At 42.9% G+C, this 27,931-nt stretch overlaps 1 protein-coding gene across 1 annotated transcript in view; it reads left to right on the top strand.

Moving 5' to 3' along the window:
- IL11RA (interleukin 11 receptor subunit alpha) overlaps positions 1–19,651 on the top strand; it is a 422,207-nt gene extending 402,556 nt beyond the window's left edge. Inside the window, exons 12-13 of the mRNA XM_069626821.1 lie at positions 3,997–4,076; positions 13,932–19,651. Coding sequence (XP_069482922.1) covers positions 3,997–4,076; positions 13,932–13,948 — 97 coding nt within the window. The 3' untranslated portion in view covers positions 13,949–19,651. The remainder of the gene's footprint in view (positions 1–3,996; positions 4,077–13,931) is intronic.
- Positions 19,652–27,931: the final 8,280 nt, after the last annotated feature.

Raw genomic sequence — 27,931 nt, 5'->3', positions numbered from 1 at the left:
TTCGATCCCCCGGTACACCCTTTGAACCCTCTGGGTAATAAATGTGTTATCAATAACCAATTCTAAGTCCCTATGCCAACCCAAGCCGACGATTCCCATCGTATTTGCTCTTCTTGATGTTTCTGACATGCTTGCTTCATACCGTGCCTCCTACCTTCACATACCTTGCCATGACAACATTTGCTACCTTCTCATGGCCACATCTTGGGTGGAGGTAACTGCACTGTTTTCTGCGAGTACTTCTGCTTGTTTTGGCATTATTTCAGCTGTAGTTTAACTTGCATATCTGTGGAAATCCTTTTTTTGAGGTAGGGGTCCGGGGGAGGGAGGTAATTGCACTGGCGGATATAGCACCGAAGGAATCATCAGCATTTTGACAGTGATTACTGCAATGTTAATTCCTCTGGAAGAATTAGCACTGAGGGAATTACCACAAAATGCAGACTCAGAATTTGGCGGAATATTAATACTGGTGGTAATTCCATTGCCGGCACTTTCACCCACTACCGCTGTACTCAGAACGTAGCCCTCAATGTTAAGATCCTATTCCAGAAGAATCAGCTGTAAGAGTTGTATATTGGGCCTGCCCTTCATATCCACTTAAAGTTGTTATCCATTTTGAGTTTGTCTAATAATCAGCAGACAGGACTCCAGAAACTGGAGCCCGAGAACTGTTTGTGGTTCTAACCCTTCACCGTCAAGCATATTTTTATTTTTTATTTTTTTTGGCATCTGATAAAAATAACAAACACAAAGCAAATTGGCTTGTTTAAAAAATAAATAATATCGGGATATTGTTAGACATTTGCTCCTGGGTCGCAGAACGATCATGCCATGGTTCCGGGCTTCTCTCTGTTCAAATGAATATTAGAAGTTTGTATGAAAACCAGACCATTTTCCACTAGCCGGCTGCCAACATCATTTTCCAAGAAACAAAAATTCTCCAGACCCTTGATAGCATTTCAAGCTTTTCTCTCTTTCTCTGTCAGCGGTCACACTAGTGAAAAATGGCTCATTGGAAAAGAAAACGACATCACCAGTAATAAAAGGCCCTGTTGCACCCACCCCGAGATAATTGTAGCTCATTCTTTGGCTGCAGTATTCATTCCCTGGAATCCGGCCATCTTGGAGTCAGGCGGACAGAATTGGAAAGCTACATTTTCTCTTCCATTTATGAGATTTAAAGGAGAATGCACCTGCTTTTTGTGAGCAAGACTCTTACCCCATAAAGATGTGCAGTGCTCTTGAAAATATGAAGGTATCAGCCTGATTCACAGAAGCGTTTTATAATGGTGCAATGAATCAGGCCCAATGTGTTAAAAATGCGATGTCATTGATGTTCTATCCAGCTCTCTCCATCGCATCAGAGCATATTTAACTACCTCGTGGTCAGTGCTGAAGTAGGTGGTACGGTCTTCTACTCACGTCTGCTCCTTGTAAATAGCTATAGGAGATAGTAGGCATATGCTGGATTATCCACACAGGGGAGAGTGTCTGGCCAATCACATGGCCGGTGTGATGTTTTAAATCACTTCAGTCAGGGTTTATGTTGCGTTCACTAGGCCTTAACTTATGTGGCGTAGCGCGTCGCTGCACTGAAAGAAAACACAACCGCTTGTTATTGTGCTCAGTCCCGAACTGGCGTACCACGTCAGTTGCCGTTTATTTATTTATTTATTAATTTAATTTCCTGGTTTCCCCTGTGTCACGTGACTGGCTATTGTCCGGCAAGTGACACCACAGCCGGGAATGCGCGTAGAATCCATTAGTGACCAGCCACATTATCTCAGCTGAATGTGTTATTTCCCTCGGATTCTGCCATTTGTTTTTCGATACCTTATGCCGATTTCTCTCCCTTTCTCTGTCCCTACCCCGGGTTGACTCACCAACACCCCAGGTCCAGCCAACAGCCCACAGCCCCTCCCCACTCTCGTGACTGCACTTTCCTCCTAATGGTCTCTCAGGATTCATGCCCTCTCTGCCACAGTTATCCCCACCTTGAAAATAGTAAATTGACTTATTCCCTTTACTAGCTTCCATGGTGGCTATGTTATAGTGTATAATTTGTAAAGGGAAATTGGGCATTACCCAGGGTGCTAATAGTGATAACTGTGTATTCAAGGGCTGTTAGGGCTGGTAACTGCCTGCTGCCCTCACTGAAGACCTTGCTTTTCTTGGCCTGCTTCAGGTTGAGCTAGCGTGCTGGGACGGCATTCCAGAAGAGCAGCTACCTCTTCAGTCTCTCTAGCCCACCACCGAACAGAGCTACTATTTTCACGCAAGGCTGCTTAAGTTTTAGGAGGAGAGCTCAGGGGGCAACACCACGGAGCAACACAGGTTTGAGCCCCAGTTCCGCACTCAGAAACCTCTGGGTATTAAACACGTTATAAGTAACCAATTATAAGTCCCCATGCCAACCCAAGCCAACGATTTCCATCTTATTTCCTCTTCTTGATGTTTCTGAAAGGCTTGTTTCATAATGTGCCTCCTACCTCCACTTACTTTGCCATGATAGCATGTACTACCTACTCATAGCCACCTCTTGGGTGGTGGTAACTGCACTGTTTTCTGTGGGCAATTCTGCTTGTTTTGGCAGTATTTCAGCTGAAGTTTAACTTGCATATCTGTGGAAATCCTTTCTTCGAGGAGGGTGTGCAGGGGAAATTTTGGGGTAATTACACTGGCGGATATATCAGCGAATGAATCGTCAGCAGTTTGGCAGTGATAACTCCAATATTAATTCCTCTGAAGAATTAGCACAGAGGGAATTACCACAAAATTCAAACTCAGAATTTGGCCGAATATTAATACTGGTGGTAATTCCATTGCCGGCACTTTCACCCAATACCGCTGTACTCAGAACGTAGCCCTCAATGTTAAGATCCTATTTCAGAAGAATCAGCCCTAAGAGTTGTAAATTGGGCCTGCCCTTCATATCTACGTAAAGTTATTATCCATTTTGAGTTTCTCTAATCATCATCTGACTGGACTCCAGAAACTGTAGCCCGAGAAGTGTTTGTGGTTGTAACCCTTCACCGTCAAGCATATATATATTTTATTTTTGGCATCTTTTAAAAATAACAAACACCAAGCAAATTGGCTTCTTTAAAAAATAAATAATATCGGGATGTTGTTAGACCTTTGCTCCTGGGCCGCAGAACGATCATGCCATGGTTCTGGGCTTCGCTCTGTTCAAATGAATATTAGAAGTTTGTATAAAAACCAGACCATTTTCCACTAGCCGGCTGCCAACATCATTTTCCAAGAAACAAAAATTCTCCAGACCCTTGATAGTATTTCAAGCTTTTCTCTCTTTCTCTGTCAGCGGTCACACTAGTGAAAAATGGCTCATTGGAAAAGAAAACGCCATCACCAGTAATAAAAGGCCCTTTCGCCCCCACCCCGAGATAATTGTAGCTCATTCTTTGGCTGCAGTATTCTTTCCCTGGAATCCGGCCATCTTGGAGTCAGGCGGACAGAATTGGAAAGCTACATTTTCTCTTTCATTTATGAGATTTAAAGGAGAATGCACCTGCTTTTGTGTGCAAGACTCTTACCCCATAAAGATGTGCAGTGCTCTTGAAAATATGAAGTTATGGTAAAATATATCAACTGTTATTACAGTGCTTTGATGCCTTCAGGTGAGCTAGCGCTCGATAAAAACTGGTATTATTATTAGTGCAGTCTAACTTGCTCTGACCAGTGCTCTTCACAGTGCCAATGTGGTCCACCAATGGAAGCACACAGGGATATCCGTGTCGGATGTGGTGGGGGGTGGGAGGTGGGGTTGATGAGGGCTTGACACTCTTTCAAATAGGTGGAATTAGTAAATCTTTGAGATAAACAACACATTTAAATCGCGTTGCTCCACCCCATTGCAATGCACAGTGGGCAAACAAAGTTACTAACACTGCGCAACGTCCCTGCATGTTTTCTAACGCCAGTGCTCTTAATCGGAAGGCAGCATTCTAACCACAGTGTGATCTTCTGTTTCAGGATACGACTGCGGAGAAAGGGAAAAGACGGCACCAAAAAGCATGACTTTATCGCAGCCATTCACATGAAGGCCTTGCCAAGTAAGTCCAGGTCTCTCTGGAGTTATCAGCACATGGTTCCGCTTTATAGTTTGGTGCTGTATTCATACCTCTGCACAGGGGCAACTTGACAAAGAGGTGGAAATCTCAATTCATATAATACTGCATATGCGCTCTTCTGCCAAGGTGTATGCCGGCAGGAGCCTTGAAACCATTAGCCCGTTTTGGAAAGTTGTAAAAGGTATGGAAAAATATGGCTGGAAATCAAAACTTAAAGAAGCAAGATAACAGTCACTAAAGAAGCATGGTGTTATTAGCGGAATAAAGTAATTGATGGCAGTATATGGGTTCACGTTGATTTCACTGGATGTATTGCTAGTGCTGTAAAATAACTTAACAAACTTATACGGCTTTGCAGAGGATCACAAGGTTGGGAGCGAGTGACATTCGTCCGGAAGAAATGCAGAAACGTGAGAATGGTTTAAGAAACCATGAAAGAGCAGTTAAAGTGTTCACAAATAAGTCATTCTATGTCAAGACCGGAGGCGAGCATTATGATTTAACTCTTTAATGCCACTCTCCACAACATAATGCTACACAATAGAGATCCACACGAAGGCCAACACACAGTGCCTTGCGCTGCGGCCTGGTCGGTTGCAAACCCCAATCAACAATGGGGAGCCCAGAAGGTGGAAGGAGCAGGGAAATGCTGCAAAGATAGGTGTTGCGGGTGCTGCACAGTAGGCACTGGCATAGCGGAGGGCCCCCACCGCCCCCACAGTTCACAGCAGGCACTGGCATAGCGGAGGGCCCCCACCGCCCCCACAGTTCACAGCAGGCACTGGCATAGCGGAGGGCCCCCACCGCCCCCACAGTTCACAGCAAGCACTGGCATAGCGGAGGGCCCCCACCGCCCCCACAGTTTGTGGGGCCCACCCCGTGCATGTCTTGGTAGCGACTCATTATAAAAATATTCCCCCCAAAAAAAGTTATTGAAAATTAAAAAAATTAAATGTTTTCTTTTTGAAGTCACTTTGCCTTCATAAAGACTTATAATTTATTTTTGAAGGCACAGTGACTTCAAAAAGGAACTATTTCCTTTTTAAGCCTGAGGGATGCTCCCATCCCATGACATGGATGCCTCCAGGCTGGAGGACTCCATGTCATGGGGTGGGAGCATCCCTCAGGCTTAAAAAATAAATAAGGCCTCATTACACGGATGGCAGAGAACCGCAAATTGTGGTACCGTAATTAGCTCCCTGGGTCCCTTTGCGGTTTGGTTTTTAACGCCTACAAAAAGCAGGCGTTAAATTCCCCAACCCGCAAAGGGACCTCGTAGTAAGGCGGTAAGGATTTACCGGTACCGGTAAAATACCGGTACCGGTAAACCCTTACCGCCTACCATGTAATGAGGCCCATAGTTGAAGTCACTCTGCCTTCATAAAGAAATGATTTCCGTTATGGTTCGGTCCCTTAACAGAAATCATTTCATTATGAAGTCATAGAGACTTAAAGAAGAAAGCATTTATTTTGGAAGCAATAGGACACCCTCCACCCCATGACATGGAGGCCGCAACATCCTCTGCAGATGATTGGGTCAAGCGTTCCTGGCTTCTGCATGGAGCTGAAGGCCTTGTTCCCTGGACCAAAGGATGAAAGGTAAGAACACATATTTTCTTTAAGTGTGTGTGCATATATGTATTAATGTAATGTGCATGGATGAGTGAATGCATGATGCATAGGTGGCTGCCTGGGTGCTTGGTGTGCCTGTGTGCGTCTATGGTGAAAGGGTGCACACATAAATGTATGACTGACTGAGTGTGCTTTTGTGAGTGTATTGGTGGCTACCTGTGTGAGTCTATGAATAAAGGGTGCACACTTAAATGTAAGGTTGGCTGGGTGTGCGTGTGTGCCTGTATGGTGAAATGATGCACACTTACATGTATGTGTGACTGCCTGGGTGTGCCTGTATGGTGAAAGGGTGCACACTTAAATTTATGGGTGTCTGCGTGTCTGCCTGGGTGTGTGTGCCTTCATGGTGAAAGGGTGCACACTAACATGTATGGGTGGCTGCCGGGTGTGCCTGTATTGTAAAATGGTGCAAACTTAAGTGTATAGGTTGCTGCCTGGGTGTGCCTGTATGGAGAAATGGTGCACACGTAAATGTATGGGTGGCCACCTGGGTGTACCTGTATGGTGACAGTGTGGACACTTGCATGTATGGGTGGGTGCCTGGTTCTACCTGTACGGTGAAAGGGTGTACACTTAAGTGCATGCGTGACTGCCTGGGTTGTCTGTATGGTGTAAGGGTGCACACTTATATGCATCGTGGCTGTCTGGGTGTGCCTGTATGGTGAAAGTGTGGACACTTAAATGTATGGTTAGCTGCCTGGGTGTGCCTGAATAGTGGAATAGTGCACACTTAAAGGTATGGGTGGTTTCCTAGAGTGCCTGTATGGTGGACGAGTGCACACTTAAAGGTATGGGTGGTTTCCTGGTGTGCCTGTATGGTGGAAGAGTGCACACTTAAATGTATGGGTGGCTGCCTGGGTGTGCCTGAATAGTGGAATAGTGCACACTTAAAGGTATGGGTGGTTTCCTGGAGTGCCTGTATGGTGGACGAGTGCACACTTAAAGGTATGGGTGGTTTCCTGGTGTGCCTGTATGGTGGACGAGTGCACACTTAAAGGTATGGGTGGTTTCCTGGTGTGCCTGTATGGTGGAAGAGTGCACACTTAAATGTATGGGTGGCTGTCTGGGTGTATCTGTATGGTGAAAGGGTGCACAATTATATGCATCGTGGCTGCCTGGGTGTGCCTGTATGGTGAACTTGTGGACACTTAAATGTATGGGTGGCTGCCTGGGTGTGCCTGAATAGTTGAATAGTGCACACTTAAAGGTATGGGTGGTTTCCTGGTGTGCCTGTATGGTGGAAGAGTGCACACTTAAAGGTATGGGTGGTTTCCTGGTGTGCCTGTATGGTGGAAGAGTGCACACTTAAATGTATGGGTGGCTGTCTGGGTGTATCTGTATGGTGAAAGGGTGCACAATTATATGCATCGTGGCTGCCTGGGTGTGCCTGTATGGTGAACGTGTGGACACTTAAATGTATGGGTGGCTGCCTGGGTGTGCCTGAATAGTGGAATAGTGCACACTTAAAGGTATGGGTGGTTTCCTGGTGTGCCTGTATGGTGGAAGAGTGCACACTTAAATGTAGCAGTGGCTGCCTGAGTGTGCCTGTATGGTTAAAGTGTGTCTATTTAAATGTATGGGTGGCTGGGTTTGTGTGTGTATATGGTGAATGATGTGTGTGCTTGAGTCAGGGGCACAATGCAACCTACATTTTGGGGGTCTAACCCTTCAAAAGATGGAAGAGACGCTAACTTCGTGGGTGTTTGGTGAGGGACATGTTTATTTGTGTGGGGGCATCTAACTTCTTTATGCATTCTAATGAGACTATTCTAGTGCAGCTTCAATGTTCAACTCTCTCGTTTAAGTCTGAAAGGACACATTTATGGACTTCTGTGAGAATGAGCGGTCTTCTATCTGCTCTCTACCCTTAGAATCACTCCCCTGGTATACAATTACTAAACCCACCTCACAATTTCAATTGCTTAAACAATTAAATTAAACGTTTGAATGCAGGTACTAACAGTGTAATGCTTTGTGTTAGTAATTGCTGGGCCTTTTTTAACAGTGAAACCCAGGTGCTATTTAACATTTGTACTGTTCTGTCCGGCAACGGCTCTATAGGTCAGCCAGGTCGAGTCAACATACCCCTACATTTCGGGAGGGGGGGCTGAAACCCAGTCAGCTCGATGATGTTGTGCCACTGCTTGTGGTTAATGCCTTGGTTACTTATTGGTAATCTTCATTCCTCCTATCCCTATTCATCCTCGTCCCAGTTCCTTTGTATGAGGTACTTTGCCTCATACAAATTTGCCTCATACAAAAGTACTGGGATGAGAAAGAGGGACATGGAGGTAATGCCTGGCTTAGTAACCTGTAATCTTCATTACTCCTAGTCCCACTCTTCATAAGCACTAGGACATGGAAGAGGGATGTGGAGGTAATTCAGGGCAGAGGAGCTAATTTGGCGTGTTGGTGTGAGAGGAGATGTGTGGGGGGGGTGGGATGGGACAGGGATTGTGCGGTAAATCCTAATGGTCATCCATGTCCAGGCTAAGCAGGCATGATATGTGGTAGTAATTGCTAGAGTGGTATTTTCGTTCAGTCAGTCTAATCATTTGTTAGTTTGGCTTGACTTTTCATTTTTAACTGGGCATTTCTCATAAAGCAGCCTGCTCAGAGTAATTAGCTGACGAGACTGGCATTTGAGTCATGCCATTCTATGCATTTTTTGCTGTGGCATTTCTGGCCAAATGTGATATAATAGCCATGATAAGTGTTATTGCTTCAACTGGCATTGTGGTGCAAACAGTCTAGGTATGTCTAAATGTGGCCTGGCATGCTTTACTGTAATATGCTATTACATGCCAGGACTGATCTACATCGTGCAACCAGTTGGGCATGTTTTCATTGTGGCATGGCATTTTTAATAGCAATGCATTACATTAACTAAAGCATTAATGTTCCTTTGCATTGTTGGTGACTTGCACGTATTGGATTTTTGGATTGATGTTACCCTACAATACAAATGCAAATGCTCTGGCTTTTTAGCCAATTTTTCTCAGAATGTGTGCTGTATAATGCATTAAACGCATATGTATATCTTTCTCCTAGTGCAGTGTGAGGTGTACCCCTGCAGCAGCATGTTTGTGCATATTGTGCAAGCGTGGTATTCTAGGCGGGCCAGAGTGTGGCATGACCCGTGATTTGATTCCAAGCTGAGGGGACAAGAGGGGACTCCCTCAGTATTGCTCACAGGGGGGCCCATTTTGTGTACTACGCCACTGAAAGTAGGTAGAGGAGTTTGGGGCAAACCCCCCTGAAAATGTGCAGTGGAAAGGAGAAAAACCAAAAACTGACTTTGTGGGTCAACCTTTAGTGGGCGGCACTCCGCAACTTCGCTCTTACGTACTTGTAATTTAGTCATGGATTCTATTGCACCAGGTGCAAAGTCAGGAAATTGTACTTAAATATTCTGGGGAGCAATACATGATGTGGAAGGGGTTATTTTATTGAAGTTCTTCCTTCAGGAGTGGGTTTAGGTGCCTCTATTAAAAAAAATGAAACAAGCAGCGGCAACAGACATGGGTATGTTGAGGTAGGAGGTGAAAGTGACTAGCAGTAATCTGAGGTTGAGCTATCAGTATGCACAAATATCAATTACGCCCACTCTCCCTGTGCCATGTGTACTAGTGGAGACCACATCGCAAAATGAATTTGAATAAATCAGAGACGTTCCTATCAGAATTTGAAAAACGCATTGGTTTCAATGAACATCAGAGATTTCGGCGGAATACTAACAGCAGGGATCAAGTCGAGGGTACACGCGGGTGGACGGACTCCCACCACTTTTTTTAGGAGGGCACCTCATATGGTAATTTCTACTGACACCACATTCAATTAGTATGTTTATGAGGCCCCATACGTAGTCTTTTAGGACCCCTGACTAACTGGAAATTTAAAACTCAAAGTGGGTTGGCAGAACATGCTTAAGTGATGTCCCAAGTCTTTCTTCATGTAGAAATCTCAAGACAAAGCACGTCTGTAGTATGTGTCTGTCAACAACCACCAAAGGGTACATATATCAGCGAGATCCAGGGCTTTAAATGGGCAGGTACTTGCTGGTGCTCAGTACCTGCACTTCTTTTATTTGGAAGGCACAGTACCGTCACTTCTTTTTTTTCCTTTTTTTTTTCTTTTTTTATTTGTTTGGCTGAGTTTCAACCTTTCAAATATTTCATACAAAATGAGTACACAAAACAATTTTCATCATCCTAATTATAGGTAAAATTTCAATTACAAAACATGTAGAATGAATGAAGCATACAAGCAATTTTAATATGAGAAAAGTTTCACTTTGTCAAAATAGCATACATAAATTGAACCAGTGCAATATGCATCAATGTTCTACTACTATTTACTACACACCCCCAAATGTCTTCTTCTGAGCGATAACAGTAGAGATGTAGTAAGTTCTTAAAATATTTTTGCCGTAGAAAATTTAACACAGGACAACTAATTACTAGGTGAGATAAGGACTCTGTCTGCTTATTGTTCTTACAAAAACCGTCACTTCTCAGCAGGAAGCCAATACATTTAATGGAGGAGTACCGGCATTTCTCAACAGTAAGCAGGTACTCTGGGAAAGGGAGTACTTGCACTTTTGTATTTCCACGTAAAGCACTAGCCAGAACGCAAGCTGTTATTCCTTGAAGTCACTCCTTTCGTTTAGAGACCACCACTGCATCTTACAGAGGATGGGCCGACATGCAGAACAGCAGTGTACTGCCCCATTTTACTCACTAAAGTTAAGAAAAACCCCAAAGAAAAAGAATATCGGATATGCATCTACCCGCCCCTTGATTTCCCCTGCACTGCTGTGTTGTTGCCTGCAGAGCAGAGCCTTCAGCTGTGCCCACCACGGAGAGAACTCTACTATTATGACATTTGATGTGAAGAGTAAATTAACAAGGGGGGTTCTGGGAGTCCCTCTGCCAGACATTAGTCCTGGTTACGAGAGACTTACCCAGAGTCTTTAGCTCACTATCTTTCACAGAGAAGAAATATCCCAAACATATCAGTTTTTGTTCTGCCCTGGGGCAGTCCAGCACCGAAATGCAAGGCAATTCTCCTCTGAACAAGAGTACCAACAGAAACCCCAGACACGTGTTTCGGTCTGGTTGGACCTCATTTGATGTGAAGAGGGCTCATAAGGTGAACGCATACACTCGTTTTAATTCATTGTAATTACTGGGAACACGGAACAAATGTGCTGCAACCAATATGTCCATGTATTTTTAAATCAAGACGTATTTATAAATTTAATTCAAATATCCTGTCAAGAATGAGAACTACTATTTACTTCCCAGAAAAAAGCTTTTACACCGAACCCCCAAATGTAGGGAGTTGCATTCTTCCAGCTCACAGTCTGTTCTGAACCCTGAGTGTAGATGTGCCATGACCACAATGATATGACCCAAAAGCACTGTGCTGGATAGCTTAAGACAGGTTAGCCAAACAGCAAGGCTAGTCTGAAAATCATGTCAGTTCTTGAAACTGATTAGATCTCTGGATAGGTGTTTTTTCGCATGGGGTTGCACCGAGCTGTCTGTGAGCTGTAAACCACAATTCTGAGGCAGTAGAGATCTTGTATTTTGGAATAGCACACATTGGTATTTGGATGTGCAGGGTGTACTCATATCTTCTTTTGATGTTAAGATACCTTATCCAGGTTCTGAGGTGGAACGTCACAGCCTTGTGCATCGCCGCATGGGTCACAGAAGTGGATGATTGGCGTTTCTCATGGTTCCCAGACATTGTCTTCTTCCAGCCTTGAAACTGACCCCTCTGCAAGTTTGCGCTGTTCTTTTGGAGCATGCTGTATCTGCGTTAGTGTGTTCAATGTCACAGCTGTTGTACATCTTGTCAACAGCTGTCTGGGTCAGGCACCCCCTTCCTTTTGAGATTACAATTCAGTTTGGTTGGGTTGTCTGTCCAGATCAAATCAATTATTTCGATGGGTAAATCCTCTTATTATGTAATTAAAAAAAAAAATGTTTTATTGAGCAATTAGTTTCATTCATTAAAAGCACATTTCATATAAAAACAAAGAAACAAGTTATCAAACAAATATCAACAGATTGTCTTATAAAAACAAAATGTAATTATGTTTAGACAGTTTCATCACTGATGAAACTTCTCTAAACCTAAGCGGCTAATACAGAACTGTTACTGTAATTCCCTGCACGGCCCCAATAATGATATGATGGACCAACTTTTATTTTATAGTGTCTTCCGTTTCATTACCTTTCTGCATGTTTTACCAAGTCAGAGAATGCTTTACATTCTTTCAAGCAGCCCATCTTCTCAATCACGTGTCACTATTGTCCATTGGCTAGTGAGTTATTCTTGCAGTGGACGCGTGGGCCCGCCTGAGCAGCGATGCGTCATCGGACATGTTGACGTCTGCATTTGACAGATAGATTTGTGACTATTTGCCTCGATGGATAAGTTGACAAGGTACTGCTAGCGGCCTCTATTATGGGGATATGGGTTGTTCAATGTCTTTACATTGGCGCTGAATTCCAGCTGTTGTGCTGGAAGCCAAAGCTCATTGCACCCAAAATGCTCTCCTATTCCCCATTCTAATTTGGGGTATATGAGCACTGTATTTATGATATGGCATTTATAACACGCCTGTACACATGTGTTTCTAGGTGCATTAACATGTGTGCTTACTCTACTGATTAATCCTTTCGGTGTCTTTAGACTGCATGTATTTACACTAAAAAGGGAGGTCTTATTTGGTCAAGTGTCTTATTATAAGTCCTCATTGTCTTGTCTTATCTTGAACCCTATCTTCGGAGATATCCAAATAATCATATGCGCACAATCTTTAAGAGGTTAAACTTTAATTTTTTACCCACTAGAGACATTTTAACCATTCGTGATTTGCTCCCCAAAGAAATGTTTTATTGTCGGTTTTGTGGGAATGAAAAAGAAAAGAGTACTTGAAACGCGTGGTAATGAATTGTCCCGCTTCATTCATCTTACGCAACTTGCAGTTTAAAGAATTGGTACCCAGTGTGGACTTTATAGATATTGAGAATGTATGGCGACAAACTTTAGGAGGCCGTAGTCCGTCCCTGATCTTAGCTACTTTGAGATACTGTGCTCAATTAAAATGATTGAAACGCTGTAATCATTACATCTGGATGGTATCCGTATAAAAGAATGGAGAAAAAAAAAAAAAAACTAATGGCTGAATTGATCGAATTTCAGCTGTACCAACATTTCGTACAGCTAAAAATTTTGAGCAAATCTAACATGTGTGACCATTATAGCGAACAAGGGAAGCAGCGGTTGTAGGGGTGTCACCTGCAGCCCTGTTACCTATAATGGCATTGGCTGTGAGGGGGGTGTCCACACTTGCAAAACAACAAAGTTTTGCAAAGGAAAAAAAAGGACCCTGCGGTGGTAATTCGCAAGCACGTAAGTGAAGGGAACCGGTGTTGCAGAGGGATGAAGGAGTAGGCGGGACACAGAAAAGTGTGCCGCCAAGTAGGCGGTGGGGTGCTGGGGGCGGGGGGGTGCAGGTTACCAGAAATACCCGGAGGAGAGAAAATCAAAAGTCATTTAATTCAAATGATTTCGTTTTTTTCTCCCTCTGACATTTTGGATTCGATGACATCATGGACAATCCATCTAGATAGTCAGGCTGCATATTCATTGTTTGTTTTTAAATGTATTATCCACTGTCACTTTATGATGCATATTTGAATTAAATCGTAAAAACGCTTTATATTTTATTAACCACATACAATAAAAATACAAAAATAACAAATAAGTCCGAATTGTGGACAGGAGGTGGGCAGTATGGGCTTTGTCATGGCCCAAGTCAAGGGGCGGCTTAAAACGTTTGCCTCTGCACACTGAGCCACTTGTGGGGGCAGACGTTCAAAGGATTGATACCCTATGCAGAACTGCTGGAATTCTCCCATATTTGGTTGTGTGTGGTTTTGAAAGTATATTGTATTCTATAATTGTAGAGATGTGTCATTAAATACAGCTATGTGCTAATAATGATTATGTGTTCTATGATCCTATTGTATAGCCCATGTTCGTTATGGGCCACCACAGTTAACTAATATGTTAGTGTTAAGAATGCATACATGACTGTGTGAATACATGAGAGAGGATTAAGATCCTTTTATAGTTGACCCTAAGACACCTAACCTGTGTTTTGCTTTTCTCCCCCATTTCTTATAGAAGCACAGCTCTTGTAGCTGCACAGTAAAGCCTCATAGGGTCTCCTATGAGTCAACATAAAGGGAAGCACTACCACTGCCGGACTCCAAGAGCTCAGTTCACCCCGTGGCCTCCTTGTTTGCAAATACATTTTTGCTACCTTTTTGTTGCATGGTCAGTAACACGGAAGCCGTCCACAGGGAACTGACGCGTTGCCCCGCCATCCTTTGGTGCTGCAATCCTTCCAGAGTGCGCGGATCAGGACCGAGGAAACCATTACTCAGTGGCTGCTTTGAAACACAAGAGGAAGCTTCCGTGTGGCGGACTCGCGACAAGTGAGTTGCTTTCACATGGGGAAGAAAAAAGGCCCAGAACCTCAGAAAGAAGAGCAGACACAAGGAAAGAGGAAATGGGGCCTGCAGTCTTTTCATCTGCTTTAGATGGATTGTTTGCTAACCGCCAGGCCGTCCTCTACTAGGGGTGATCTCCGCACTGCAGATTTAGGGTAATCACCCGTATTCTGTACACCCAAACATAGTCTTCTTTTTGTTTGTTTTCGTTGATCATTAACCCTTGGATTTCAAGGTATTTTGTTTTTTGACTCTGCAAATCATAGACTTTCTAGACTTCAATGACGTCCCCTCTTTGCCCACATCAATGACCTTGTGTGCTGGTGTCCCCCTGATCTGTTACGTAAATTCGATTTCATTCATTCTCCATGTGTACATCAGCAAATCACACCCCCAAACGCCAAACTAAAATTCTCTTCATAACCAACTTAATCATCCTCTTCACATTCCTTTCTCGTAACTCAATCTGCATTCTTTTAGTCCTATGAAATCCGCCCTTCTAATTCGCAGTGTAATCCCGCAGACCTCACAGGAGTTTATATCAGAGGACATGAGCCCCAGGATTTTCATTGTATCCCTCAAAAGTCTACGTTGCTTACAGCGTTCTTACATTTCAGTACATGGGTGTTCAGTACATGGGTGAGCCAAGGAACATCTAGTCAGTTATTTTCACTCACACCACAGCCTTTTAGACCTCTGTAATCCACCATCATTCAGCATAGAATAACCGGCTGTGTGTGATATAATTGCTTCTACAAACATTGAGGGTGACTCAATATTCTTTTTAAAGGCACTAAACATCCTTCCCAAAATATTTTATGACTGGTGCAATTATATAAACAAACTTCAATTCTAGAATATTTGGGGAAAGGGTTGGATAGTGCCTTTACAAAAATATCGATGAATCTTTTCCAGAGATTATATCGTTTGATACCGAATAATCCTTATAGCTCTCAATGGACAGTATTGCAGATAACACCTAAACCTATAGATTTCCGTTTCCTGGCACAGGAGCATCTGCCCCGTACATCCTCCAAATCATAATTCTCTACATAACTAAACCCATTTACGTTTGAGTAGTGCGGCCCCTTTACTCACACTACAGACTACTAGGCCTCTGCAATCCATCATTTTCTATCATAGCATACACCATACATCACGCAACAGGTTAGTCCAAAGAATGCCAGTTTGATCCCGTTGGCTTTAAGTTGGATCCCCATTGACTCCAGACGCTTTTTGAGGGTCCCCTTTGCCTGTAGAACCTTGGTATTTCACAACACCTGACACAAGTATCTGTATGCAATGCATGCACCCTTCCATTGTGGATCATAATTACCCACAGAACCCTGCCCCTCTGCATCGTGATAGTGCCACGAGGTCAGTGGCGTCCATCTTATTACTCAGCCAGTTGCCTATAGACACATAAGTGACATGAACCTTGTTTCCTCAAACAGTTTTTCTCCTCAGATTGGAATGAAATGTCCCAGATTGCATAGCTCTAGTTCCTTGAATGCTTGAGTTCGTCCTCCATTACTATAATTGTGCTGCTTCATCCGAGAATGCAGAGAAGGATTGGCTGAGCCCAATACTAACGATACTTATAAAAGAGACTGGATCCCTAAATATCAGATGTAATCCGAGAATTGGTGAAGATGGATGACTGATTTCGGTCTTGCTGTGCGTTAGTTTATTGAAGAAGGCTTATGCTCGTAGCATTGTGAATATGGCCCGCTCACATTGCCTTCAATGTATCTTGACCAATGTAGCTCGAAGTCATATCACAGCAAAACAGCTCTCTCTTCTTATGTATTGTCAGAGCACACTTTAGGTGTTTCATGACACTGTGTGGGAGATCTCACATGTTTTATTTCTCTTCAATAGCTATGTGCTGTGCTGTACACCTTTGTGACAGCATTGCGTGTTTCACCTTTACCGTAGAATGCAGCAAAAGCCTTGCACAACACTCATTTGGTATATCGTCTAATAACAGCATTGCACATCGTTCCTTTGTGAATCTCGTAACAGCGCAGCTCCCTTTTTCACTTATACACAATCTACTTACAGAATGAACGATTTCCGATGTCCTTTCTAATCTCTTGACAGCACTGCACCCATGAACGATCTCACCTCTCCTACATACACTTATGACAGTGCAGCCACGCGTTCCTTTGCCATTGAATCACATAACAGCATGGACGATCTCCTATATCCTATCATCCTTTACTGCGGAGACTCATAGCAGCATAACACATCTCTTCTCATTCATAGAATCTCATGAGAGCACCACCTCTGTCCTTTAATTTAGTGTCTCATAGCAGCAGCAACAGTATCTGCTGTGCCATAGAATCTCTAAGAGAACTATCTCTTTCCTTTAATTTAGTGTCTCATAGTAGCATCAACAGTATCTGCTGTGCCATAGAATCTCATGAGAGCACCACCTCTGTCCTTTAATTTAGTGTCTCATAGCAGCAGCAACAGTATCTGCTGTGCCATAGAATCTCTAAGAGAACTATCTCTTTCCTTTAATTTAGTGTCTCATAGTAGCATCAACAGTATCTGCTGTGCCATAGAATCTCATGAGAGCACCACCTCTGTCCTTTAATTTAGTGTCTCATAGCAGCAGCAACACTATCTGCTGTGCCATAGAATCTCTAAGAGAACTATCTCTGTCCTTTAATTGAGTGTCTCGTAGCAGCATCAACACTATCTGCTGTGCCATAGAATCTAATAATAGCACCACCTCTCTCCTTGAATTTTGTGTCTCATAGCAGCATCAACAATGTCTGTTGTGCCATAGAATCTCATAATAGCACAATTTATTTTCTTGAATGTAATGTCTCATAGCAACTTCAACAATATCTGCTGTGCCACAGAGGCTAATATGTGCACCACCCTTTCCCTTAATGTAGAGTCTTATGACATTATCAATAGTATCTAATGTGCCATAGAATGTAATAAGAGCAGCAGCTCTTTCCTTGAATTTAGTGTCTCATAGCAGCATCAACAATGTCTGTTGTGCCATAGAATCTAATAAGAGCAGCACCTCTTTCCTTTAATTTAGTGTCTCATAGCAGCATCAACAATATCTGCTGTGCCAAGGAATCTCATAATAGCACCATTTATTTTCTTGAATGTAATGCCGCATAGCAGCATCAACAATATCTGCTGTGCCAAGGCATCTCACAAGAGCACAATCTTTTTTCTTTAATGTAGTGCCTCATAGCAACATACAAATGATCTGCTGTACCAAGGTATCTCGAAAGAGCTCCATCATTTTCCTTCAATGTAGTCTCATAGCAGCATCTGCTGTGCCATGGAGTTTCATATCAGCATCAAATGTGTCTGCTCTGTCATTGAATACCATAAGAGCATCACCTCTTTCCTTCAATGTAGTGTCTCATAGCAGCATCAGAACTATCTGCTCTGTCATTGAATACCATAAGAGCATCACCTCTTTCCTTTAATGTAAATGTTCATAGCAGCATCAAACATCTCTGCTCTGCAATAGAAAACCCGTTTTCTTTGATGTAAAGTCTCTTAGCACCAACAAACATCTCTGCTATGTCATTTAATCTCATAAGAGAACCACCTCTTTCTGTTAATGTAGAATTTCACAGGGCCACCAACAATATATGCTGTGTCATAGAATCTCAGTTATTTCCTTTAGCGTAGGCACTCATAGAAATCTCTGCTAAGCCATAGAATCTCACGTATTTCCTTTAGCGTAGGCACTCATAGAAATCTCTGCTATGCCATTGAATCTCACAGCAACACCATCGCCTTCCTTTGCTGTAGAATCTCATAACTGCATCAACCATATACCCTTGGCTGGCAGTCAGTGTGATATTGTGTGATATTGCATTTCTTTTATGATAGGACATGTCTCGATGCCTCACCCTCTCGCAGAATGCTGACTTAGCAGTGACACCTGGTGCCACGGGGCCATCCTGCCAACCTTCTGCCAGCTGATAAGTCTCCATAATATATCGCCATGTCACTTAATATTATTTTATTATTATGTTGTGTTTTGGGTGCAAACCTGGTCGAAAACCATTGGAACAGGCTGTTGATGTTCTTATTGGGATCACCTGACCCCATCATGCTGTACAATTCACTAACATGTGCTCTACTCCACACGTGCCAACATTATGCGTTTCATTCGGGAGACACTAGTCTAGTCCTGGTTTTATCTTTGCATTCTGGGACTTGCAGTCCTGGATTTCCCCATTATGATCCTAAGACTACATGTGCCATATTGAAAAGTTGAAACAAGGACAGAACCAACCTCAGCCAAATTGAATGGATGATATTGCAAAATTATTCTACTCCCGTCCTCCACCCAACCACATCCCGCTATACGTCCATCAGATGGTGCTCTTTGCAGTTGCAAAATTAAAGCTCTACACTAGTATAACAGCTAGGGTTGTCCAACTCCAGTCCTCGAGGCTGGATCCATGCCAGGTTTTCAGGATACCCCCTCATGAATATTCATCAGATGCATTTGCATACAATGATTCTAAATGTATGCACATTTTTCCTGATGAAAATTAATGAGGGTTATCCTGAAAAGCCATCAGTATGCCGGCCCTCGAGGCCTGGAGTTGGACAACTGTCACAGTGCATTGTTTTTTTTCTCACAGACACAGATCGTTTGCTGCAAGCACTCTGAGCATGCTGGGCTGTTTAACTTATTTCTAAAGTATCACTTATCTTTTTTCCCTTGTACACCACATTGAGCTGCTATGTTTCCTATCCGTGTGACACATCTCCCTGGCCAAAGTGTGCACATCCTTTTGTACAAACAGATGCAGTTTGCTTTGCCCTGCACATTTTTTTATAGTTTTTTATTTTAAAGCTGATGAATCCACAAGGCATTTTCTTTTTCATTTCTGATGGATCAATGGCCAGTTTTCCATCGAAGCTTTGTTTTGCACATATTATGGTTTAAGAAACTATCACAGTGTCCAGAATCCTGCACAAGATATCATCACCCCATGTATTTTGTGACCAGCATTTCACCTGGAACAGTGCCCACGAATGAGGTGGGCAGATTTTACAATGTACGCTACAGCAGTATAAGCTGTTTCCCTAGCAGTCGATAAGCTGTGGTTACCAGCCCGGTCAAACAGAGACGGATCCAGGCCGTGCTTTACAGGACGCATCAGTGAGACAGCCTCTTTTGCGGGAGAAGCCGTTCTCCCAGGACTCATTGCTTCTGCCGCACCCCGTTCAGCAGGTGGACCTACAGTAAGCTGCAAATTGTATCGTGTGGTTGCCACCAGCTCTGTAACAGACACATCCCAGGGCATTTGTACATAGATGTGGCACTCCAGGGATATACCTGAATTAAAGATAAACCTAATAAAGAACTCATATGATGAGATAATATTACCTTGGTCTCTTCCTTATGGTGTTGGCCAACTGGTCCTATTGTGCCAGCTCACAACTGACTGAGACATCTGTTGCAGTTGTCATCTAAGTGTCAAGGTTCTTCCCACTCCAGGTAGCATAAGGTAAGACAATAATAAAGATCAGACCAAACTTTTCGATTTCCGGCACTTTTTTCCCACAAAGGATCACAGGGAAGGATCTCTCATCTAAACAAATTCACAACATTTTGTGTGAAGTTTGCATTTTGAATTTTGTGCGTAGCGATTATGTATGTCTAAAGAAATTAAAAATACCAAATGCATCCTGAGAAAATCGAGCTTTCTAAATGTTAAATGTTTTGTTATTAGGATTATTAGTACGTATGCCATTTGCATGGTCTCACGGTACCTTGGCGGCTCTGAAAGAGTGTTGATGGGCCTTGATTAGTAAGGATAACTGTGACATGAAAGATGATGGTGCTCTTGTGTTGATGCGTGCAGGCCAGGAGTACCTGCAGGTGTGTGAGGTTCTGTGTGTTTTGTTTTAAGAGCATGGGGGAGTTTGTGTCTGTAACGGGGACCTCATGTGCCCACAGGGCTCGGATGCATTGCTTCAGTGTTGTGGTGTGTAAGTTGGCTGTAGAGGTGTAGTGTTACGTTTATTTGTTATTTGGTGTGAGGTTATAAACATCATGTGAGAGTGGCTTAGTTGGTTGCATGTGCCAAATTTGAGCAAGGCAAGTTGAGCGGTTATGGGTAGGGATCATGGATGCTGAGGTGGGGCCTGCAAGGGTGCATGCACTTTCTTTTCCAATATTTAATTGCACCCCGGGCACTGGCATTGAACAGGAAGTGTATTTGGTGTGGCATGTGGGTGTGTCTCATGTGCGAGGAATGGCAGAGACAGGTGGCTCTGGTTGTAGTGTGACTAAATATTTTTATGGATTGGGCAGATAGGAGTGACAGTACCATTGGCATGCAAATTATGAAGACAGTATGATGTTACCATGAGATGGTGTGGGGTTGTATGATTTTTCCATGGACCGATTAGTTGTATGTTAAAGGTGGGCTTTGGTCTTGGTGCCAGTTATTTGTTGTGTCAGGATGCCAGGGGACATTTTTTGTTGGACTTTGGTTACTTGGGGACTGAAAAACCAGGTCTTCAGCTTCTTTCTACATCTAAGATGGTCTTGTATTGTGCAGATTTTCTATGGCAGGTTATTCCATAGTGTGGCCACTGCTTTGTGTAGAAAAGCGATTCTATGTTCCTTTCATTGGTAAAGTATGGAGTCTCTAATAGTATATTCTCACTGGATCTTTCCGTGGCCCTGAAAGCCTCTTTATTTGACTCAATGTGCTTTGAATTAAACACTTTTCTTTTGGGGAAGATACTGAGGGGGACATCGTACTCATTGTTCCTGGTTTTTGGTGTAATTTTGAAAACTAAGTTATAAGTGGTTATGACAATAGCAGTACACGTTCAAATTGTTGAAAAATACATAGCCTTCACTAGTATTAAAAAAGGTTCAATTATTATCTTAAACCAATTTCAAAATAGACAATAATTTCGAACAGAAACCAAACTTTAAAAAAACATAAATGTTTGGAGTTTATAAAATGGTATTGCGATATCTAATGTTTGTTGGCCTATCGTGTGAAAGAGACAGATCCATTTTCACACGTGTTGTAGACCATCATTAAATGCAATTGTGTTGACAATGGTGTAGAAACCAGTCGTCTGCCCAAGTTTCCACACTGTTTACCACACATGTGCAGATATTTCTGTATGCACCCATGATGGCGATCTGCAACTGCCATTGAAGCAGTGGTGACCTTCATGCAGCCATTTATACACATAGAGTTCACCTGCTTTCAGGAAAACCAGACACAGTCCATGGAAATCCACACATTCCACATTAATTGGAATGGCATTCCTCAGAGGGCAGAGGATGTGCCACTTTGGTGCCAGTAACAGGACATTCATAAATGTGAGGGGAATACAGCCCCAGAGTGACAGAGATTGAGAGGCCATGCTAGGCCCCTATTCTGAGAGGGAAGCTGGTTAATACAGAGTCCCATTAAATATAAAAACCAGTACAAAACTGGGATTTCTGACATAAGACCTAGTGAAAGGAAATATCTCAGCCACCTTCCATTTTGTTAAAATGGACAGGAACTCGAGTGAAGAAAAATATGGCTGAAAGCTTAAAATTACTGAATGTGCTCGGTAGATGGAAAATAAGATGTCTGGCTGAAGATGCTGTTTCCTAAAATATGAACAGTTACAATTTCAACTTAAAAAGACAGATAGCGGCATGTGGCATTGACCTCTACACAGCACAGGGCAGTGATCCAGAAATCCAAAGTGAAGCCAAGCATTTTTCATTTGTTCATAATAAAAAAGACTTGTTTTCATCATATGAAGTGACAACTTTTAAAGGGAAAGGCCTATTTCATGTTGTGTTAAAAGGAACACTGGTTTCTATGTAACTGTGGCCTATGTGAGTATGATACCAAAAGTGAATTTATATCTGTCCAAACAGCGTATAAAGACAGATTGTATTATGAACAACATGCCCAGATACAATGCTAAGTATTACCTGTAAACACATCTTGTCAATTTAAAAGCTGTCCTTTCAGAAGTATGGATGCAGCTTGTGTCTTTCCACTGAAATGAAACTGAGACCTTAAGGCCTTTGGCTGGGGCCCTCTAGGAGAAAACAGGCCTGGGTTTCATTTAGATGCAAAAACAAAATAAAGAATTAGATTGGCAACGTGGAAGGGTAGATAAGCCGGCTAGCAAAAATTAATTTTAAGGTCCGTCCTCCCCATCAACTCTGCATTAGTGGCCAAAAGAAACAACCTTTTCAGGGCTGAGTTCACCTCAAGAAATGGCCTTCTGAGCCACTAATGAATCTTCATGTCAGGTCACAGTAGAGAAATTAAACTTCAAAAAGGAAAAGGTGGGGCTACATGTGAAACTATGAACTCACATGATATAGGCTGATTTTCCTTAAAGAAAAGAAGATTGTTTGTCCCAGTGAGTTTATCCCAGACTCATAATAAAAGGGGGTAAGAAGCCTGTTGGTAACATGTCCATATGAATTCTGTGTGATGTATACAATTTGAGTTATGAGGAAAATTATGATTCCTGCCTTCTCATAATTTTGAGGTAATGAAAAGTTGCTGTGCTTACAGAGGGGGAAATTGATGTTTGAATCTTTAAGTGTCGGATTGTTAACTATTTCAGCTCAGGAGAAAATTGAAAAATAAATGTTAGCTCCTCCAAGGAAGGGCATGCCGAAGTAAGATTAGGATTTTCTGGCTCGCAATTAAATATAAAACTCAAAAATATATATATGCCTGTATTTATCTGAAAACATGAAGGTAGCTGCCATGATGTGAGTTTTTAAGGACTCTGAAAAGGGTAAGTCCATGTGTCATTTTGGGATGATCAATCTTTCGCCTCCCTCAGTCTTCATCATCCACACCTCCCAACTTCTTATCAGTAGGTGTATACAGTTGGAGGGGAAGGAGAGAGCTATCCAATTTATGTTGTGTGCATTATTATAATATGTGAGTGTCATCAGCCCTATACGAGTCTGGTTTTTAATCTGGGAGGGAGTTTTCCACTCTATTCCCCGAGGTAGTCTACTTCTGGACTCTTGCAAGGAACAACTAGCAGAGAGGTAAGGAGATCTACCAAGACTATCAGGGTAAAGCTTGCCAGGAGAAAAGCAGTTTACATAGAAAGGCCTTAAACCTTGCATGGGAGACAGGAACTGGAAGCTAGCTGGGCCTGACATTTGAGGAGCCATAGGAGGACTGGGTGCTGGGGTCAATCCTTGACTGAAGCCTTTGATCAGATCTGTGTTGTCCTCAGAGTAGCCCTGCTGTTTCCCTGGATGCCTCATAACCAAGGCCTCCCATGTAAGTAGATTAATCTAAATGCCAACAAAAGTCTGGGAGGGAATCTGCCAGCCTTAATCTCCATTTTGCAGAGCCGATACAGGGGTGGAACTGGGTAGACCCTTGGAACATTTTACTAAATATTACTCAAATTAATTCCCTCATAGAAAACCACCATATCCATTTAAATTGAATTCTGTTGGGAACTGCCTGCTTTAATCCTTTCCATCAAATTGTGGGGAGGGGTGAAACTGTGTAGACTCATAGAACATTGAATGAAAGTTAAATCAATTAATGCCCATATAGAAAATCACAGTATGAGTGTCAAACAAAGTTCATGCCCAGTGTGTTAGAGCCGGTATAGACAATAAGTACTTGGGTGACTATTTTTCTAAAACCCCTGACTTCTGTACAGAAGGGGGGTGTTCATAATCCCAAAATAAGTAACCCTATCACTCTGTCATTTAAGTGTAGATTGTACAAAACAAAATTTCCCATTTATACACTTGCATCCCAAATCAGATTCGCAAGGCCCTGTATGTTATTCAAATAAAAAGCCCAAAATGATGTTCCCATTGTGTTTATGTCCCACATCCTACCTTTCTAATAAAAAGGCAAAACAATGTTCCTACTGTATTCCCACTCCCTGTACCTGTCTTTGAAATTAAGGGGTCATATATAACTGATGTCTGGGGCTGGGGGTTGCTGGGACAGAAGCACATTGCGATAACCCAAGCAATCACTGGAGGTGGTTTCAAATGTTCTACTTGAAATCCTGTGTGTGTTTTGACTTAAAGTCTTCAAATTCAACCTGTGTTTGTTGTAGTAACTAAAAGTCCAGTAGAAATATAGATCAGTCAATTGGTGCAAGTAATTTGAAATTGTGATATTGTGTAGTGCCACAGCGTTGGTGGCTGATGTTTTGGTGACTGTTCTATTATTCTTTGTAAAAACGTAAATAAATATATATTCTTGCTATACACCGGCCTGGTTCCAAGCTCATTGGTATTAAAGAGAGTATTTGCTGAATGGTACGAAATAGGTCGGAGACCTCACTGAAGTTGAATCTGCAAAGCACTTTGTTATGCGCCACCTTGCTTGCGGGGTAAAGGAACACCCCTTGTTGAGAGTGACCGCTCAACAAATTGTGACAAAACTGGGGGCTTGTGACCGGGAATTGGTTGAGAGTCTTCACTTGTGACAGTTGCAGTAGCAGAAGGCTATCCATTTGGGTGTAATTGCATTGCAGTGAATAGAAAGTTGTGTTGCATTATTAAGGTGCCATTCAGACCTGTATCCTGCATTCCAGGGCAGTGTATCGACAAAACAGTGTTGGTTTGAAGTTGTCATTGTGAGTGGGAACAAAGCAGATACGGGGTTGAGATTTTTGGCCTTGCATAGCGAGTATATAAGGATGAAGAACACATTTCAAAATGAGAACCATAGAAATCAATATGGCCAGAAAGCACCTCCTATCCAAATTGTTTATCAAAGGTTAATCGGTGGAGGAAGAACATGAAATGTGGCAAGCCAGAAGATTACCTCTGCAGACTTTTACATGACACAAACCAGCAAAGATGAGCAAATTAAAATGTCTCAGATAAGAGCATACATGTATTTCCATATGCTGATCATGGAAGAAAGACACCAGAAGAGTGTGGCTTCTGCACAAAAACCGGGTTGAGCTTTTGAATCAAGCCCAGAAAGAGCAGAAACAATTAGAAGCAAAAGTGCAACAGAGCCAGAAATGAGTGTTACAACTAGGAAATCTTATTGGACATCTTAAAGGTGAATTAACAACACAACAGCAAGCAATTGCAGAGCTCAAGACTCAATTTGTTGCACTGCAAGGGGAGTGTAAGGAATGCATTTGAAATCTGAGCACAAATTAAATTAGCAGGTTGTTCATAACAGATCCTGTTTAGAAGAAATGTTCTGATTTCAATCACAGGTAAAACAACTGAAAGCTGAAAACGGCCAGTTAATTATCAAAGGGGTTGACTGTCAAGGTGAGTTTGATCAAATGCACCAAGATCTGATCACCTTGAAACAACAGAGAAATCAGTTGAAAGAAGAAAAATATGCATTAAACCAAGAGAGTAGTGCTTTGTGTCAAGAAGTGCATTAGATAAGGATGGATGCAGAGAAAAGTGAGTCATGTTCTCAGGAATTGACTGACAGCAGGTTACCAAATACACAATTGACGTACCATGTGAGGTAAGCAGTGATTGACTTAGAGCAGTAAACACAGGCTAAATGGTGCAAGGGGAGTAGATTAGTCTCTGAATATGCGCAGGCGATGTACGCCTCAAAGAAGGAAACTGAGTCTCATTGTGAAGAGAACAAGGGACTAAGAGACCAATTAATGGCACAAAGTACAGTGGTAGAAGCCACTCAACCACTGGTGTCAGAATTTAACCTCAGGCCTCTGCCTACCACCAAGAGATACGGACTGATATAAGCACATGTTAGAGGTTGGAAAATGAAATTGAAATAGCCAAATATAAACAGGCTTTCAGGCACCCTGACCAGTCAGGGTATGGAAAAGCGCCCTCCGATTATGGAGTGATGAGCACTCTACCTGGTACCTCAAGCCAATTTACCACCTCATATGTACAGAGTGCAGCTGACTTCATGCAATGCCACTTCTCATGAACCGGGAAACATGAGGCAGCTGGGCTCACCCATGCCTAGTCCGATTGAACCAGAAGGCCAGTTCTTATCCAACATTTATGAGGGTTCAGAGTTACCAAGTAGAAAGTAAAGTCGCTGAACCAGTGGCCTCTGGGAATTTAAAAATACCCTGACAGGTAATTCTGACAAGGATGGCTCCATGATGAAAAGATCAGGGAGTTGGACTGGCAGAAAATGAAGTTACAAATAGACCACCTGGTCCGCTTTGCATACAGAGAAGAACCAGAGTTTAGGCCTCAAAAGAGCATCTTAAAAACCTCTGCACATTCAGGGTGTTGGGGGGAATTCCCATCCATTGCTGGAAGGAGGGATGCAGAGGATGAGTACTCTCCGGTGCGAAAAGGGTAGAACAAGAAAAATAACCCTCCGAGCCCACAGCACCACAGTAGGGAAGAGTCCAGACCACATCATTCTGGGAGGTATTACCAGTCTCATAGAGGTTGGAAGTGCCTAGAGGACAGGGAATCACCAACAGTAGTAGCTTTGAGTCGGAGCGTGAGTGGACTCAGGTGTAGCAGAAAATGAAGTCTGCCGAACAGAAGAAAGGTCTTGTGAAAGACACAATTTGGCAGATAAAGTCCATAAAGAGCTTCATGATTCAATACCATAAGAATGCAAAGTACTCGGTATGGGTCCATTTAGAGCTTTATGAGCAAACATGACATTGGCCCTCATTACGACCCTGGCGGATTTCGCGGTGCAAAATGCACCGCGGAGCATGGCGGAAAGCCGCCGATAGCGCCATGGGGGTTGGCGGATTTACCACCCCATGCCGACCTTGGCGGAGCGGTAAATCCCCAATCCCCATTTTACCCTTCCCCATTCCCATTCTTGCCCCATAGGGTATAATGGGAGTGGGGAAGGAGTTAATTACGCCGCCGTAAAGTACGGCGGCGTAATTAACAACGAGGTCCCTTAGCGCCATGGTTTTCTCCGCCCGGTAAAACCAGGCGGAGAAAACCTCCATGGCGCTAAGGGAACTCGTAGTACGGCGGACGGGTCCGCCGCGATTACCGCTGGCGGTATCCCACTCCGCCAGGGTCGTAATGAGGGCCATTGTTTACATTAAGAATGATAGAAATTGCATGAAATTTGCTAAGTGGACATTCTCCCTTGGATACTCCAGCTTCTTTGCAGGGCTGGAGGACCAAGATCACCAAAGATGGTCCACCTATAAGTCGGTCATTCTTAAACACTTCTCAATTCATAGAAATCTGCAGGAGGCCCACAAGACGGCATACAACCTGCAGTGTGGGGAAGGCCAAACACCTAGAGAGTTCATGCAGGAGCTGAAACAAGCAGTTGTACCGACTTCTAGCTGGGTGAACACCAATAGCCAGGAATTCATCAAAACATATTTTCATGCGGTCCCAAAATATATAATGACCCAATTAATAATGGATTTTCATGAGCATAGGACCCTAAATTGGGTGATTGAACAGGCCACCAGTATCTATGAGGTCCAAAAGCCCTCTTAAAATACAAATAACCCCCCCCCCCAAAAAAAACTACAAACACATGTGCTGCTGCAAAGGTAGAAGAGGTGAAAAATCTTCCCCAATTGAACTCGGAGAAATGGGTGCCTAAAAATACACCTCCCAACAACAAGCAGAATGAGAGGCAGCATAGACGTTCAGATCCAACTCAATTGGGTGGCAGTTAGGCAGGCTATCAGACCAACGTTCCATTTGACCCTGCT

Source organism: Ambystoma mexicanum, chromosome 6p (genome assembly GCF_040938575.1).
Source record: "Ambystoma mexicanum isolate Mex_15411 chromosome 6p, UKY_AmexF1_1, whole genome shotgun sequence".
Taxonomy (NCBI): Eukaryota; Metazoa; Chordata; class Amphibia; order Caudata; family Ambystomatidae; genus Ambystoma; species Ambystoma mexicanum.
Note: the sequence above shows the minus strand (reverse complement) of the source record. Positions and strands in the feature narration are given on the sequence as shown.